The 19,027-nt window shown below is 36.0% G+C and overlaps 2 protein-coding genes across 2 annotated transcripts in view; both read left to right on the forward strand.

The window, feature by feature from the left end:
* LOC139130166 (uncharacterized) overlaps positions 1-19,027 on the forward strand; it is a 58,510-nt gene that overhangs the window by 29,600 nt on the left and 9,883 nt on the right. The window lies entirely within an intron of this gene.
* On the forward strand, positions 415-18,747 carry LOC139130164 (uncharacterized). The gene is made up of 6 exons (XM_070695899.1): positions 415-662; positions 1,827-3,102; positions 4,082-4,177; positions 4,565-4,951; positions 9,790-10,322; positions 16,820-18,747. Exons 1-5 carry the CDS (start codon positions 501-503, stop codon positions 10,143-10,145), a joined length of 2,277 nt encoding a protein of 758 aa, XP_070552000.1. The 5' UTR covers positions 415-500; the 3' UTR covers positions 10,146-10,322; positions 16,820-18,747.

Here is a 19,027-nt window from a genome sequence, read left to right on the forward strand (position 1 = left end):
ACCAACACTGAGAAAACAACAACAACAACAACAACAACTACAAAATCAACACGATAATAATAAAACATATGAACAATAGTAAAATTTATATTAAATAATAAAAATGATCACCACCATCTATGACTATCACAATAACAACTGAACAGCAACTAGCATAACGAAGACAGTTGCATTACTTGTATGGTTGTATGATATGGATGAGTTAAGAAAATATCATTGCATTAAATTCCAAGACAAATGTTATTCTTTTCTCCTGAATTCCATAGTTTCTTTGAAAAGGCAAGACAATGGTGCTTGTTTCAAATATCTATTTAAGTCATCGCACGTCATTCAGAAAATTGACTGTTAGCAAAAAAATAAACATTTCAACATTCCAAACTTAATGTTGAAGTGCTCTTCAGGAATAATCATCTCATAGCTACTTAATTGTATGATTTACTTGTGGTTGATTATCATGGATTTTTGATGTCCTGTTTATCCTGCAATCCTACAACTAATGCATGCAAGCAATGGCGGGAGTTGTCGCTGGCGGAAGTAGAGAAGGCGGAGATGGTCTGAAGAAAAAGCATAGCACAGGAGGCGGTGATACTGATGATGATGATGATGATGATGATGATGATAAAAAGAATAACGCAGTGCAAGTGATAGAGAAGAAAGCACCGGTATGTATGATTGACATTTATGACACAGACAAGTAAAACGTTGACACAATAACGATATCATGGATTCAGAGTGACACATTTTAAATGTCAGCTGAGGAGCTCATTGAATGAAGTGACTTGTGAAAATGGATTGTCGTGTCTATGGATTGTGGATTCCGTTTGACACCTTACACGACTATTTATAATGAAATCAAAATAAAGGCAAATGGAAAAGAATGTACTTACAATGCTGAGAACTTTATTAAAGGTATACTGTCACCTGTTCCAATTTTGCCACAGTTACCATGGAAAGAGAAAATCTAACCAATCACAGATTTTAAGCTGGTGGCCACTTTTTAAAAACAGTGCCCTCACATGGGCATTTTGAATACCAAGGAATGCCCCTTTGACCATATATGGGCATACTTAGATTACAGGTGACTGTATACCTTTACTGTCAATAACAGGTGATTGCATATCATTGACATGAACGCTTTTCACACACATGCTATTGCTAGGTCATTTTAGTTGACAAACTTTTGGTTTTATCTGGAAGTGTTGTTTATTCATAGGACTCATTTCTATCCAGTGTCAAAGCATGAATATTGTATGACTCAAGTGGCCCTATTTGTCTCTCACATTGCAATGTCACATGTGAAGTCATTAGCTATCTCAAGCACTGTTATCAAAACCAAGTAAAATATAATATATTTCAAATGTCTGTAACTAACATGGTACTCTATTTCCTCGCAATCTCAATCAAAATAATCAGTGTTAATATTTATCTCTGCATGCCCCAAGTCTTCAAAGATATCACTGTTTATTGCTTATAAATGGGTGTTACATATTGTCCCTTCATCTGCCTTGGTGTTCGTAAAGAAACCTTCTATATACAATTCAATCTGTATACAGTCCTTATTTACATACAAATGAAATGCAAACTCGTCATGAGTGTCTCTCCCTGATAATGATGTAATTGTTGCCCAGGTACCTACATGTATCAATGCTCTAGAAAATAAACAGCAGAACATTTATGTACTTGCTAGATTTCTCACAGTATGTATCACCATCGCACATAATGAACAGAATTGGTGTCAAAGTCAATGACCTCTGTAACATTGCCTTATTAAATGCTACCATTTGAAAAAAGGGAAAGTATGACGTAGAGATTGTTTTCATTTTCAGAGATTGGATCTTGGTTTGACTTCCCCTGAAGTGCTGATTTTGTTAGAGAGATGGGGTTCACCGATCCATGGTGGTATAACAGCTGCTCTGTACCAACTAATAGATCAGTTGAAGTCGTGTGGACTCACCATTCACTGTACAGTTTTGGAAGAAGACGCCAACGCAGTGCGTGAGGCTCAACGTTTAGGAGTCACTTTGGTGTCACCGGCAAGGAAACCTCTCTTTGATAAGGAAAAACCTAGTTACATTTGGTTACAGGCTCATGATACATTCTTTCCTCACTTAAAGAAAATCCAAAGATTGATGTATGTCTTTGGCTTTGGAATAACATCCTCCGCTGTAGCTCTTGACATTAAAGACAATGTAGTACCAGACTCTGAGTATATCCATGTCAATATATGGAATCCAGAGGAGTTACATCATGAGATGTTTCCCTATGGCAAGGAAGTGTTCGAACATAAATGTAAATTGCTCGATGAACAAAGTCACCGTGCATTTGCCGTTTTGTCAGTGGGACCTAAATTGTTCGATCATTTTGAGTACATATATGATGATGACCCACCTGTCAAACATCTACAGCTTTTGCCAATACCAGAAGAATGTTATTTTGATATTCCATTGCCGAGAAAACTTCCAAATAGTCCAAATTTTCGTATTATGACCCCCTTTGAACATTTCGCGGTATCAGAGTTGAATCATTCTTCTGTTGTTCCGAAAGCCTTTAATATTATGGCTGAATGTTATGATGGATTCAAAGAAAAAGGTGATCCACCGAAATGGGTAATCATCAGTATGAATAAACATGACGACAAAGAAATTGACGCGCGTTTAACACCACACGCAAAACTCACCGTAATCCAAAAGGGATTCCAAAATGACTCGTTCATCGAGGACGTGCGTCATTCACATCTTGTTGTTATTCCCCCACGATCGAGGGATTCTCTGACACTAATCGTTACATTGGTAGCCATGGGAAAACCAATGTTGGTCCCTACTGCATCTGAAGGTGACATCTTCATCAGTAAATATTTTGTTGATTACCGGCCACATGTGGTTGTTGAAATGCGGGGTAGTCCGGACGCATTAAATGATCAGATGATACGAATCGTTCAAGATTATCCAATGTATTTGAATCAAGCATCCAAGATGAGAGAGATGCTGAAGACGACAGTGATTGAACAAATAAAGGGTTTAAACTCTTTGTTCATAAAGGAGATACAAAAACATCTTCAACGAGCGACATCTGGATGGCATATCCCCAACCCTCTAAGTACAGGTATGTATTTTGTATCAAGTGGGCCCAATGCGCTGATCCTATTGGGCCAGAGCGCACGCCGGTTGTGGTTATATAATACTATACTTATTATTATGACATAATAGTAATATAATGATACTGAACTTCCTCCCTCAACAAGCATAGAAGGTTCATGTCAAAACAAAATAAAGTTAAGGTAGAATGGGCCTCGGCACAGATAGTTGAATTCTCAAACTTCTATAATGTTCTTTTGGCCCACCACTTGTGGGGATTTATTTTGAAGCTTACGAGGTAAGTATACTTGGACCGGCTTAGTTCTGTGAAATTCTGAAATTTTGATTATCCGATAATAAGAGATAAGACGTGGGCGGCCATTTTGAATTTCAAATATGGTGAAATATAGGGTAATTTGTTTCTCTCATAAAAAATAAATCCTTGATTCTTACTCTTGATTCTGAAATAGAATGGTTTGAGGTTTGCGCAAAAGTTTAAGTCTTTCAATTTTGAGGTGCAAACTACCTTAAACAAAATGATTCAACACATATGGAGATGACAAAAAGCAGAAAAAATATTTTTAAAATTTTGTCATAGAACTGTTTTGTAGGTAAGTTTGCTCCGCCATATCTGCGTTATTGTTACTTTTTTCTTCTGATCCTTTTCTGACTCTACTGCTTTATATCACTGGCCTTTGAATTTCCTGTTTGAATGCTCACTCTACAGTGAAACTCACTTTTAAATATCGAAAACACACACTTTATTGATGTCACATGATAACAATGACATGGCCACTGGCGGATATACACTGAATTTGGGTAATTAATTCTTGATAATTTGTTCCCTGAAGTACAATCATACCGGCTTGTGCTAAATGTCGCGCATGGTACTAAGATGTTGTGTATCACGTAATTTTACGTGAAAAAGTAGTTACGGAAGGATGTAGCGGTACATGTCATGTTTTCTGTATGGAACTCAATGATTCGTTCACTTCTTTCATCCCTAGAATCAAACGAATCAGAACATGGCAACAGTCTTCCGTCAACTTCAGCAGGCAGCCTTTCTATCTCTCAATCCGTACCAAGTTCTGATAGAGAACTTTGTAAGTATCGCCTTTGTTCACTAATTTTAACCTCCGAAAACTTATTTATATCAACTACCTTCCAGCCATGAAAAATATGGCTTATTATTTATCAAAATAAATAACAGTTATTTCCAGGCCCTCAGTAGTTTAAATTAACAATGGCTGTGACGTTTGATAATAGTTTTCATAATATTTTTTAAAGAAAACAAGTATGTTTTCTTCTTCTTGTCCCCAAAATATGTTGAAACCTAAAGAGTGTGTCCCAAAAAGAAAATGCATCTTATGTAAAACACAATTTATTTTCGAATAAACAAATTATAGTTGGGGCTTAAAATCAATTGTCAACAGTAGGATTTAAAACTCAACAATAGCCTAGTAATACTGACTTGTATGTTCTTTATTCAGGTACCATTGGAGTACAAGTTGGAACTTTGCAAGGACATCCAGTGAATGGTGCATCCATGTTAAATGTAGAGGATGAATTTTACCAAAGAGAAGGAAATAGACCGACAACCGAGGGGACGGGCAGAGTTCTGCATGATGTACATAACGGCTTGGTAGTGACAAAGGTTGACAAGGGATGTCTCCGTTACGTGATGAAATGTGGATCCCTAGAAGCACTTGAAGCTCTGTGGAGTGAGTATATCAGTGGACGACTGGACAAAACCATCCATTCTACAATCATCACACCAACACTACTCAGAAAGATTCAAGCTCACTACCTAACCCTTGATATCTACATTCCAGTAGAGGAATATTTACTCTGTAAGAGGGAAATACCACTCTTGACAGGTAATAGTAGATGTTTGAAACATTCTATTTAAATGTAGAGTGAGAGCAGGCTAACTTCTGCACTAATTTAGACAATGATATTTACAGGTAAGTTGCCGGGCTTAATTTTCCTTCATAGGTGATAGAGTTTGGTGAGTAGACAAGACAAAGTGGTGCGATTCCAGTGTTTCATCAAGGATAGCATCAACATTTGGGGATTTTCCCCTTTACCAGGAATTTAGGGAGGTTTTCACCAGTTCATGTATTCTACTTGTATCTCTAAGGTACGACTTTCACCATTTCATGGGGATGGTCCCCCTTGACAAAAATTGGGGGAGCCAACATGTCAACAGAGGGGAAATCTCCATCCCCCTCTCTAGATGAAACACTGTGATTCATTCTCAAAATAGGAAAATGTCTCCTTTAGAAATGGTTCAGGACAAATGCATATTTTGAGGGAGCAAAGCGTTTGGAAATTTAATTATTGTAATTTGCCATCAAAACAGATTCCATCAAACTATCTCACATATATCAACACAAAATGTTGAGTGGACATGTAACAAGCGTTAGTTGACAGTGTTTTAAAACTTATTAAAAAACTGCTTGAAAAGCATTTTTCTAGTTGTCATCAAATGACAACTAGGAAACACTCTTGACTTGCTAATTATGCGGTTCGCCGATTCTTTTCTACACTCCTTCAGAATTGACAAGTCACTTGAGAGTCCGATCACGGTCTTGTGCACTTTGGACTAAATGTTCAGCAGCCACTAAATAATAAGTTAAGATGCTAAGGCATGACTTTAGCACTTTCAACGCAGTAGACTTGAGAAACATATTTACCCATGTTTTTGCTAGATGTCCGTGTGCCAATGATGTGGAAGAATGTTCGTCAGCTGGAGAATAAGTGGCGAATGTCCAAACTCAAGATCAATCGCCAGCTTTTCCTTTGGAAGAGGCTTGAATACGTCCGCCGCTGCGACGCTCTGAAATCGGCTTATCATCGAGATCGCATCCAGAAAGCACACAACAAGAGACTGTTTAATATTGTTGCTCAGCTGTCAAGTGTGAAGGCAACCAATTCAAATATTTTACCATCTAATATACCTCTGAAGGATATGCCATCAAAATTCCTGAACTTCTTCGAACCCAAGGTTTCTAAACTTCAGGAAGGCCTTGATGGGTACTCTGACGCCTGGAAGAATGATGTTTTACTGAGTCATACCTTCATCGATTTTCGATGCAGTATCAGTTGATGGTGTTACTACCCTAATAAAGTAGTCGTCCTCAAAATCATGTGACCTTGATATGATGCATCAAAGTTCGTCCAAGATTCTATCGATCTGCTCACACCCTTACTCACTCAACTTTTCAACAAATCACTTTTATTTGGCATCGTTTCAAGTCACTTTAAATCAGGTATAATTCGAGTATTGTTGAAAAAATCGCATCTTGACCAGAACATCTTGAAGAACTACAGGCCAGTGTCCAATTTACCTTTCCTTTTCAAAGTTCTTGAGCGAATAGTTGCCCATCAGTTATATGATCAACTCAACAGGTTTCAGCTTTTCACAAGATGTCAGAGTGCATATCGTGCCGACCATAGCACTAAGACCGCTCTTCTACGCGTCCACAACGACGTTATGCTTGCCCTGAATCAAAAGAAGGATGTTATTCTCGTCATGCTTGATTTGTCCGCCGCATTTGACACGATCGATCACGGTATTCTATTTCATCGCCTCCGATCTAGATTTGGCATCACTGGTACGGTACTTTCATGATTTCGATCATGTATTGCTGATCGCAGTCATCGTGTCAAGGTCGGAACTGTGTTTCCTCCTAATTCGCAAGTGAAGTATGGCATTCAACAGGGATTCATGCTCTACACAGCACCACTAGAGGATATTATAGTACATGTAGGCCATGATCTTGAATACATGATGTACGCTGATGATACACAGATGTACCGGTACATTATCTGCAATGAACCTGAATATGTTAGCGCTGGTGTTGAAACGTGTGTTGATGATATTCGTGGATGAATGAGAAGTAACATGCTGGTGCTGAACGATAACAAGACAGAAGTTATTCATTTTTCATCACGCTTGATGGCAGAACTGAATAGCCTCAGGATTGGTGGACTTATATCACTCCCTCTCCTTTCGTTCGGAATCTTGGTGTTATTCTCAACAGGGATGGTTTCATGTAAGAACATATCATTCAGCTTTGTAGGAACTCATATATTTCTTTATCAAGAATAGGTAAAATTCGTAAATTACTCAAGAAGCCCACTACTAGACTCGACTATTGTAACAGTCTGTTCTATGGCATTTTAAATGACCAACTGAACCGTCTCAGTCTGTTCAGAATGCAGCAGCCCGTCTCTGACTCATCACAGATATACGCAAATATGACCACATCACTTTAGTTTTCATTGACTTACACTGGTTACCTGTGAAAGCTTGTACACATTTCAAAATTTTATTGACTACGTTTAAGATTGTTAGAGTGATGCACCGCTTTATCTGAAAGCTTTAATTGATCTGTATGTACTGTCAAGAAATCTGAGATCTTCTGAGAACTTGCGTGTAACTCCTCCTCACGGCTATTTTAATAAGTGGCTATGGTTAGAGAGCTTTATGGTATGTGCTCCCTTGCTGTGGAATGCACTTCCTTCAGAAATTCATTGCGCCAGTAATGGTAACTTCTTTTAAACGTTGTTTGAAGACCCACCTTTTTACTAAATTTTACTCGTAATGGTAGTTTTTGCTCACGTGTTTACACACGTGAGCATATGTCGCAGCGATGTCTGTCTGTCTGTCTGTCTGTCTGTGTGTCTGTCTGTCTGTCTGTCTGTCTGTCTGTCTGTTGGTCCGATATCTCAAAAACGGCTCATCAGATCAGAATCAAATCTGGTACATAGATTCAGTTAGCAAATGGCAAGAACTGATTAGTTTTTGGTGGGTGTGGCTTGCATACCTTTTGCTTATTTGCATAATTAATGATTTTAGAAAAAACGGATATTCATTAAAACGACTACACACAATTTGATGAGATTTGCTACAAATGTTGATCACACCAAGATATATCAGCAGTGGGAACCATTAAGGGGTGACATGAAAGATAGTTGCTAATTTGCATATTTAATGAACTTTCCTAATTAGCGATATATGTCTGATTTGACTCAATCAAAATCGACCAAACTTGGTATGTATATTAAAGATACTATGATTTAACATTATTGAAAGTCATTAAGCGTTTTAACTGCAGCCAATTCCTAATTTACATATTTAATGAACTTTGCTAATTAGAGATATATATTTAAATTGACTGGACCAAAGTTGATGAAACTTGCTACATGTATTGAAGCTACTATGATACAACATTTTTGAAAGTCATTAAACATTTTACTTCAGAAAATTCCGAATTTGCATATTTAATAAACTTTCCAAATTAGGGATATATATCTGAATTAACTTGATTGTAGTTGTTGAAACTTGCTATATACATCAAAGATACTGTGATATAATATTATTGAAAATCAAAAACATTTTTACTTCAGCCAATTCCTAATTTGCATATTAAATGAATTTTCATAATTAGGGATATTTATCTGAATTGACTTGATCAAAATTGATGAAACTTGCTATGTACATTAAAGACACTATAATACAATATTATTGAAACTTATTAAGCATTTTCTCTTCAGCCAATTCCTAATTTGCATATTAAATGAACTTTCCTAATTAGAGATATATATCTGAATCAACTTGACCAAAGTTGACAAAACTTGCTACATATATTACAGATACCATGATACAACATTGTTGAAAATCATTAAGCATTTTTACTTAAGCCAATTCCTAATTTACATATTTAATGACCTTTGCTTATTAGGGATATATACTGGATTTACTTGATCAAAGTTGGCAAAACATGCTATGTACATTGATGATTATACCTGGTTAAAACAATATCAAAAGTCATTTCACATTTTCATGTCAGCTAATTTATAATTTGCATGTCTAATGAGCTTTCACAGCTCGGCATATATGGCTTGAAGGACTTGGCCAACGGTAATTACACTTGCTATATAAAGTGGTGATACAATGACAGCAGTAAAAGAACTTTGATATTTTTATTTCAGCTAATTACATATTTGTATACTTCATGACCTAATCGGCGGTGATTATTGTTCATTACGTTGATCATAATATTTTCAATGAAGTTGCAAACATGTGGCACAGGTTAAAATTTACACATAACTGCAATGTATAATGAAACACGTGAGCATTTTCAGTTCATATCTGGTTAAAGTTTTTAGCTGTTTTCTTGAAACTTTTTAACAGTTGTGTACAGCTCACTGAGACGTTTGTGGAGTGCATTTTTAAAGAATTAAATGGTATTATCATTATTAAATGAGAGCAATAAAATAGACATTTTCCTCATTCTAGAATCCAAACATTGGGATATTATCTTTGCTTACTGTTGAAAACATTCTGTCTCTTTTGTTTATGCTTGTAAAATGACAACTCTGCTAAGGTATTCTCTGTGATGTGTTCATCTAAGCCTGTTACGTTGAAGGTGTTCAACTGTGTTGCACTGTTATTCACAGAGTCCTGTATCTATGGCACTAAACCAAGTCTGCTGTGCTTAGTGTATTGAACAAAAACCAACCACATATTGGTACATGTACCCACTCTTTGTTTACTTCTCAATTGTTATTGAGAATCATCAAACACAACATGTTTGTTGATCAAACCAGTGTGTCACGCAATTTCACATAGACTATTAGAATTTAATAACATCCTAGAACGTACTGTCAGCATTTTCACAAACTGTGATCGCATTCATCTCAACAGGTTCAGTGCCAACTCCATCTCGTCGACGTAGTGTTGCTGCAATAACTGAACTGAAGGCTGCACCGCGTGAGGATATTACCCGGCACCATACAGTGGACAGTCTAAATCTACTCCTGTCACGGATGCAGATACGGGACAACCAAACCATCTCTGAATTACTGAGTAGAGATGACTTCAGTGTAGAGGAGTTACAGGGCCACAGATCAACGTTTGTCACAAAGCAATGGAAAGTCAGACCTGATGTCTATTTCAACGAAGCCAAGTTCAGGAACTCTCAAAGTACAAAGGAAGATCTAATAATGACTCTGAACGCTGAAGCAAGTTCCTACAAATGGACAATGAGTTTGTCCAGCTGAAAATTCATGCTAGTAAACATTCTGCTCACAGCAAAGCAGTCCTGCATGAAGCTGGTCAAAAACTGATGATGCAGAGGGAAGACATCACAAACCAGGCTACACCTCTGAAGGAAAAGAGTGAAGCCAGGAAGACACTCATCGATGAGTTGCAGAGTGATGTAGAAAGAGCTACACAAGGTGGGTGATATCACAGGGACCAGCGAACATGTTTGTTTATGTAATACACTTGCTGCACTTGTTGGTGATTATGTCAACGTTGATCAGTTATAGGTCCACAGATTAGTAACTTACCCTTGCTTGCTGATGCATCAGACAATCTTGGCTCATCAGATTTTAGAAGCAGCCTAGTGATAAAACTTAGCTTACAGTTATCTCAAAACAAATACATGACACAAAGACTGAGGAATACAGCAGTCTGTAAAAATTCACTGCTAACACCAAGACACCAAAAGTTGGTAGTATAAATCTTAATTAGGAAAATCAATGTCAAATATTCAAATTAAATAATAACAACAAAAAATCTGTGCTGAGACCGAGACCTAGACAATCTGACCTTTGCCCCAGCCCTGGGGATAATCATATTCACTGTTCCCATAGCTTAACTCTGAGGCCTATGCTAGTGATGGACAGTTGCTACAATTTACCGATAACTGCCACAAGGTTGTTTGTTTGTGATGATTCACCGATAGAATAAAAAAAAAACCCTGAAAGATACATGGCAAACAAGATAGACTTGCCAATTTTTTCAATGCGGAAAGCGGCCTTAACCATGTTCGAACCACAAGCAATTGAAATGCTTTCAAGGATTTGTAATTGTCATGCCATATAATTTGAATGGAGACTGAGAGAAACAATCGCAGGCACATTGCTAAGGCTTGTCAATGCATAAATTTCAACCAGAAATCTTGCAGCATGTTCTCTAAAGGGAGGCAAAATCAATTTTTTTGAAGGTTCAGCAAAACGCTTGTAACATGACTATTATGCAAATAATGACTGTGTACTGTGCCTTGGATTTCCCAATATCAAGGCTTTCAGAAAATATATACTTTATTGGGGTTTTGGACTACTATAACTGAGAAAAAATAAAAATCTGAAAGTGTCTGTTTGGTGTGTAGCTACCTTAATAGTAAGGTCATTGATTCCTTTTCTGGTTTGTAATTACCGTATACTTACATGTAAGACTGGGTAAAGCTAATGAAAAAGATTTCTCTGGCAGAGTGCTACTAGGGGTAAGGGTCGTATTTTGTTCTGATATTGTATTGCTTCATTTATCATAAGTCACACATGCTTTACTTTGCATCAAAGTGAATGCACTCACTTGTGATCTCAGAGTTTAAATCCTTCAAGCTTTGGCATCAGATAGACATTTTCATGAGGATATCCTTGACTTCAAAACATAACTTTCCATATTTCTTGAGTTAATGAAAGAACAAGTGTTGTCGGTCACTTTTGATTATTGTAACCTCACAGGATTGGTTCCTTTTGCAGAAAGAACTCTCATTACGCAGGCACGTGAATCAAATCAGTCTGGTGTAAATGACAAGAAAAAAGCATCGCAATGTCATTCTGTTTTTGAATATTGCTGCTGAATGGATATGTTTCGCATTTCTTTATTTAAAATACTTGTTTTAGTCTAGAGAGAAATGAGTATCCTGTATTCTATTGCCATCGAGATGGGAATGAATGATCGCAGTCTAATTGTTAATTGTCTTCCTTTTGAATTTCAAATATTGTAAATCTTTGGTAATTTATTTCACTAGTACTAAAATTTGCATGCTGACCCCTGATTTTTATTCTCAATTTTGAAGAGAACGGTTGAAAGATACCTTAGGGAAAGTTTGATCAAAGGTTTCACTTTTTAGGCTCATACTACCTTAATTACCTGATAAATGATAAATTCTGTAAACTTTGAACAGAAGTTGAAATAGAAACAGAGTTAAATTCTGATCACAGCTGGGTCACATCAGCTGGTGTTGTGAATACAGGGGATATATCAGTACATGGTCAACTCACAATCAAAGACTGGAGATATCATTACTAGAACTCTGAAAATGAGAACAGAAGTTGAAATAGAAACAGAGTTAAATTCTGATCACAGCTGGGTCACATCAGCTGGTGTTGTGAATACAGGGGATATATCAGTACATGGTCAACTCACAATCAAAGACTGGAGATATCATTACTAGAACTCTGAAAATGAGAACAGTCAATCAAAGACTGGAGATATCATTACTAGAACTCTGAAAATGAGAACAGAAGTTGAAATAGAAATAGAGTTAAATTCTGATCACAGCTGAGTCACATCAGCTGGTGTTGTGAATACAGGGGATATATCAGTACATGGTCAACTCACAATCAAAGACTGAAAATATTAATATTATATAGGGCTCAGCCCTTGGTGTTGCACTAAACTAGAAGTAATTGTGACTTGCTATATACGTTTGTACAACAACTCTGTCCAGTTTACCCTCTGATGAAAACAGTTCACGTACACGATATCAGACCCTGCAGGTACAGATTTTCCGTAATGAGTAAAAATGATGAACAAAAATTGGCAAGTTTTACCATGATAACAACCTATTGTGTTTAACAAGGGACGTATCGTGCTATCATTATCGTTGCAATAGTAACTGCACTGCCCAACTTCCACTTATGAGCTGAAAACTAGCATTTGGTCTAAAAACTGGAAATTTTTGTATCTAGTTATTGACACAGGGGGCGCTTTTCTAAAATTCAATCCCAGCATTCTTTGCATATGTCCTCATTCATATGCATGACATTTTTCTCTCTTCTGTTTTTTTTAGGCGTGATAGTCACGATATTTTCTATCAGTGACAAGGTGGATAATAATATTTACAGGTTGATAAAAAAAGATATATTTTATTGATGGCATGTTATAAAATAATACTTTGCTCGTTTCATATTTGTTTATTTACGAGCACTCAAAACAATCATGGTGGCACCAATGAATTAAGTTGGGTGCACTTCCGGTTACTCACACAGTATATTATGAATCTGCGCATGCGTAGTCAGTAAGCTGCTGGTGCGACTATTACTGGAACTCTGAAAATGAGAACACAAGTTTGAATAGAAACAGAGTTAAATTCTGATCACAGCTGGGTCACATCAGCTGGTGTTGTGAATACAGGGGATATATCAGTACATGGTCCACTCACAATCAAAGACTGGAGATATCATTACTAGAACTCTGAAAATGAGAACAGAAGTTGAAATAGAAACAGAGTTAAATTGTGATCACAGCTGGGTCACATCAGCTGGTGTTGAGAATACAGGGGATATATCAGTACATGGTCAACTCACAATCAAAGACTGGAGATATCATTACTAGAACTCTGAAAATGAGAACAGAAGTTGAAATAGAAACAGAGTTAAATTCTGATCAGTGGATCATTCTCAGCTCACAAATTCAGTCTGTGGTATTTTCTTGCATGGTTAATGTTTCAAATCCAGTAATTTTCCATTAGATTCAAATTCACTATCTGCAGTACCCACAAGTAGGAAAGATGTCAGCCTCAAAACTACTCAGCAAGATTTCAGTGCCTCGAAGTCATATCAGTGATGTTTTCAATATATCAGCTGAAATGCATGTGAAATTTCAGTACATTCGCAGTGGGATTTGAACTCATACCATACGCAATGCAGTCACAAAGCTCAGCTAAATCCCCATCCTTAAGAGTGGTTCAATGAAAAGAATTAGATATAGTAACTCATAGTGCATTGACCAACACTTCGTACATCAACTGAGTTTCTTGCCTCTACATCCATGGTACATGTACCATCAAAAAGTCTGAAAGATATGAAGTATGCAAATATACATACAGTATATCAGTTTCTCAAGCCAGAGGTGAATTAAACAAGAAAGATAAAACAATTACCTATTGATTCCTAACTGGAATTATCAATATGGTCAGTTTGAAGTGCCTGACAGTAAAGAAAATATTTCTTATGACACAGTCATCTGTTAATCAAATAAAACAACTGTCATTTTGGTAGATATGGAAATGGTGTTGTTCTGAATTTATAGCTGGTAAATGTTGTTTTTAGATTCATTCATGTTGAATTTATTTCATTGTTAGGGCAATATTCAATGATTTTAATGGCAAAACAAACTGGTCTTTAATTTGCATTTCATGTAAAAAGAGTGTCTCTCCCTTCTGAAAAGTTAGAGAATGGAAGGTATGATGGTTTGTACACGGTAGTTCTCTTTTTGGAGGATGTGATGGCCCTGAAAAGGGCCGTTTGGTTTGTGTGTACAATATGTACACAGTATTGAATTTCAGGCTCACTTGAACCCAAAGACATCTTCACTGTTGTTGTTACTGGTAAAGATGTAATCTGTAGAGTTGGTGACACTCTCATTAGCTTCATTATCTATCTACAAGTCTTCACAACCAATGTGTTAGAAGAACTTCATAATTCACCATGGCTGACTGATTGACCTTTGCCACCTTTGACATCATCTCCAATTCTGTTACAAGTACTGTCTTCTTTCTATTATTCATCATGGAAGGTGTAACTTTGTCTTCATGAATTGATCTGTGTGAAAATAAAGACATATTGATAATAACATCTTTGACAAATGCCAGTTTGGATTATTATTACATCAAACAATTGTACAGCTAAAATACTTTCACTTTAAGAAGTACATACATGTACTGATAGGTTTATCTGTTTTCCAATTTCTCTGTACACTGGTGTAGAGCAGATAAGTCTGTCTTATTGAAAATACTAGAGATGACTATTGTCTGGTGATGAAAGGGTTAAACGAAATTTTGTTTTGGTGTGGCCATGTAAAAACATGAAGGACAATTTTCATGAAAAGAATGAAAGTTTCAGTTTGACATAAGCTACAAACAGTATCAGAATATGTGTATAATATCAGAATATGACCCGATTTGTTTGGTAGCTGCAAAAATTGTAGCCTTCACTAGCCATGCACCAGCTTATTCCGTCGTGTTCATACTTGTGCATTTGGAGATAAAAATAAAATACCATAGACGGAATATTACATTTAGAATGGCCAAGTCCAAAAATAAAATAATTCTACTATATTTTAGAGAGAAAAACTAATTATGGTGAATGCAATAGTATTTTGAGGAATTTAGAATGGCTAAGTCAAACAATAAATTGATGTTGCTACATTTTAGAAAAAATAAATCTCATAAACAGAATCATATTTACAATGGCCACGGCAAAATTCTGGTACACTTTAGAGAAAAAACCATTTATCTATGGCCACGTTGATAAAAATATGAATGCTTTTAGAAGTTATAGTACATCATTTTAAAATTGTTTGAAATGAATAAAACATTGAAAATAAAAACAATGCATAAACAAACTGTGTAGCATTAACAATTTCTACCATTTCAAAAAGGTAAAACGCTCAAGATTATTTTCACACAAAACCAGACAATCTTCAGTGAAATAAAATTTCATTGTGGCTAACTGATTTTAAACATTAACTACATCATCATTCAAAATGAGTTTGTAATCTGGAATGCAAACAGAAGGACATTTTTTCTTTATGGTAAACTACAAAAACTCTTGGTATGGCCAGCACATAAAAAAAATAAACATCCCTTTCACATCAAAATATTCAACCACAGATCTACAGTCTGACATTATTTGGATGGAGGAGTAGAAACTAGTAAACAAAAAATCATTTTAACATGGCCAACACAACAAACAAATAAACATCCCTTTAACATCAAAATATTGACATCATAAAAGGAAACCACAGATCTACAGTCTGACATTATTTGGATGGAGGAGTAGAAACTAGTAAACAAAAAATTATTTTAACATGGCCAACACAACAAAGAAACAAATAAACATCTCTTCAATATCAAAATATTGACATCATAAAAGGAAACCACAGATCTACAGTCTGACATTATTTGGATGGAGGAGTAGAAACTAGTAAACAAAAAATCATTTTAACATGGCCAACACAACAAACAAATAAACATCCCTTTAACATCAAAATATTGACATCATAAAAGGAAACCACAGATCTACAGTCTGACATTATTTGGATGGAGGAGTAGAAACTAGTAAACAAAAAATCATTTTAACATGGCCAACACAACAAACAAATAAACATTCCTTTACCATCAAAATATTGACATCATAAAAGGAAACCACAGATCTACAGTCTGACATTATTTGGATGGAGGAATAGAAACTGGTTTACAAACAAAAAAATCATTTTAACATGGCCGACATTACAAATGAACCCCAAAAAAATCATTTAGGTAAATAAAATTATGATAAAAATATCTGGTTTAATTACAAAAAAGTCCAAAACATACACGGTAATAAACTATAAAAGTGTTGATGAAATCAAGTCATGATAAGATTATTTGCAAGCTGACTGCTCCACCAGTAACACATCAACAAAACAATACAATGACTTACCTTATGGACTGAAAATCACATTTCCATCAATAAAATACAATTGCGTTGCCATGGAAACACGTGAGTTACATAACAATGTATGGAAGTTGTTCCTTTAAATGTTCCATGTGTTTGTGTAAACAAAAGAAGTTTGTATTCAGTCAAAATTTGTGAGATCAGAAAATGTTTGACTTCATAGAAATTGTAGTTTGCAAATTGACCTTTGACCTTTGTTTACGTTTTCGTTTTCCTACTAGGCTATCCGGCCGACAGAAGTGTCCGGAAAGTGTGTGGAGAAGGATCAATGCCGGCAAAATTTAGTGCACCTCAGGGGATATTTATTAAGAACAATGGTCAGTGGGTTATATGTGATGGAGACAATCATAGAGTTCAGGTTATTGATCCAATCCAACTCTGCTGTGATCTCATCTTACAATTCCATGCATTCCCAGATCCATTTTATCCATGGAATGTCACAGTGGATGAAGACAATGACCAATACTTTATGAGTGACCAAGGGAATGGTCAAGTTGTGGTGAGTTCTGGACAAAGCAAGATTTTAAACTGTTTTGGACGCAAAGAGGGAATTGTTCCAACCGGTATCTGCTTGAGTCCTGATGGTTTTATATTCATTGGTGACTGGTATGGATATGTGAGAAAATATAATAAATCTGGTGAACACATTGCAAGAACTGAAGAAGGACAAGTCAGTCGTCCCTGGGATCTGATTGTGAATAAGAAATGGATTTTTGTATCAGATAATGGCAGGGAATGTGTTCATGTTTTGAATCACCAGATGCAAAGTATAAGAGACATTGGCAAGGGACACTTAGAGTGGCCAATGGGTTTGTGTTTTGATCACCAACAAGATGGCATATATGTTTGTGATTACAGAGGGAATAGAGTGGTTCACTTCAATTGTGATGGTGAATTTCTCAGCTATAAAGGTCAAGGTCAGTTAGAGAAACCCCGTTACATTGCACTGTGTAAGGATAATCCATACAGATTAGTTGTAACACAGCAATACTGTATTAAACTACTGTACATATAAGCAGACATGACACCACATCATGTCAACTCTGCAGGGATATCTCTAGTGAAAATCTACAAATTTTCTGACAAATTTTACACAACTCATTGCAACTGCCAGGCTGTAAATGTGTATTTTTTGTTGTCATGGCAATAATTTTTCATATTCACCAGTGTTACTTTGGATCAAACATAATGTTCTCACTTCGAAGGACTGTTTTATCAAACATTTTTAAATAAACACTGATTCTGATTTATCATTTTTGTTCATTTTCCGACAGCAACCTGTTGCAATTTTTTGTGAAATATTTGGCAGAATAATTTTTTGACTTTCACAGATGTGTGCATGAGTGTACAGAAACATACATAGAAGCAGACATGACAAGATGACATGTCAAGTCTGCAGGTATATTTCTGGTGAAAATCTACAACTTTCCAGACTAATTTTACACAACACAATGCAACCGACAGACTATAGATGTTGAATTTTAGTTGTAATTTTGCCAAGAGAGTGTATTTTCTCATAATTTTGGAAAAAATAATTATTTTGTATACTTATGACACAAAATAATCACATTTTGAGTAAGATTTCCATCGTACCTGCAATTTTTTAGTTTTAGAAAAATTTGCTGATCCATTGATTTCAAATTGTCGGCTACGTTACTCCCTTTTGCAATTGTGTTGATAAAACTTGTCATAAAAATTGACTATTTTCACAGATATGTGTGTGCGGAAACGTACCTGCGTATTCCGATGTCTTTTTTGTATCCTAATGTGCACTGATTTGTCAACATTGGTAATGATTTCCGCATTTTTTCTGGAATTTTATACGGAGGCGGCAAATTGTCCTGCAGTGAACAAGCTGCCATGTTTCATTTGAGCAGAGTGTCGTTGTCAGGGGAATTGATGGTCGCAAGGGGGCGCTATGACCAATACCGTTGTCAGAACGAGAGCTGCGGTGCCGACGATGCAGCATCAGCAACATGACTTTACTTCACTGCAGTATTGTTTTATCGCTAGTTTATGTAAACAATTACAAGAAAAAGATATATGATAGATAAATAAAGAATTTCTGAATATTTCAAGTCGAACGAATAATATACTGTCGTAAACTTGAACAAAAAAATAAAGTTCGATACTTTGTATCGTGAACAGACTTGAGACTGGAGAATGCTGTATTCGAAGACTGTTGATAAAATAAACATTTTTTGAAAGCAAACAAGTATTTACTTTTTAGATAGATATAAAACCATCGTTAGTGAAATTATCAATTTTTCAGTTAAACGGTCACTAGGTGATATCGTGGTAGATTCATAAATTCCAGAAAATTGCCCCGAAATTATAAAACTATAGGGCGTCATGGCTGCACGTTTCATATCTGAGCCACAATTTGCCAGGTACCCCTGATGATTAATATCCCAACACCTAGTCCACTC

This window comes from Ptychodera flava, chromosome 3 (genome assembly GCF_041260155.1).
Source record: "Ptychodera flava strain L36383 chromosome 3, AS_Pfla_20210202, whole genome shotgun sequence".
NCBI lineage: Eukaryota > Metazoa > Hemichordata > Enteropneusta > Ptychoderidae > Ptychodera > Ptychodera flava.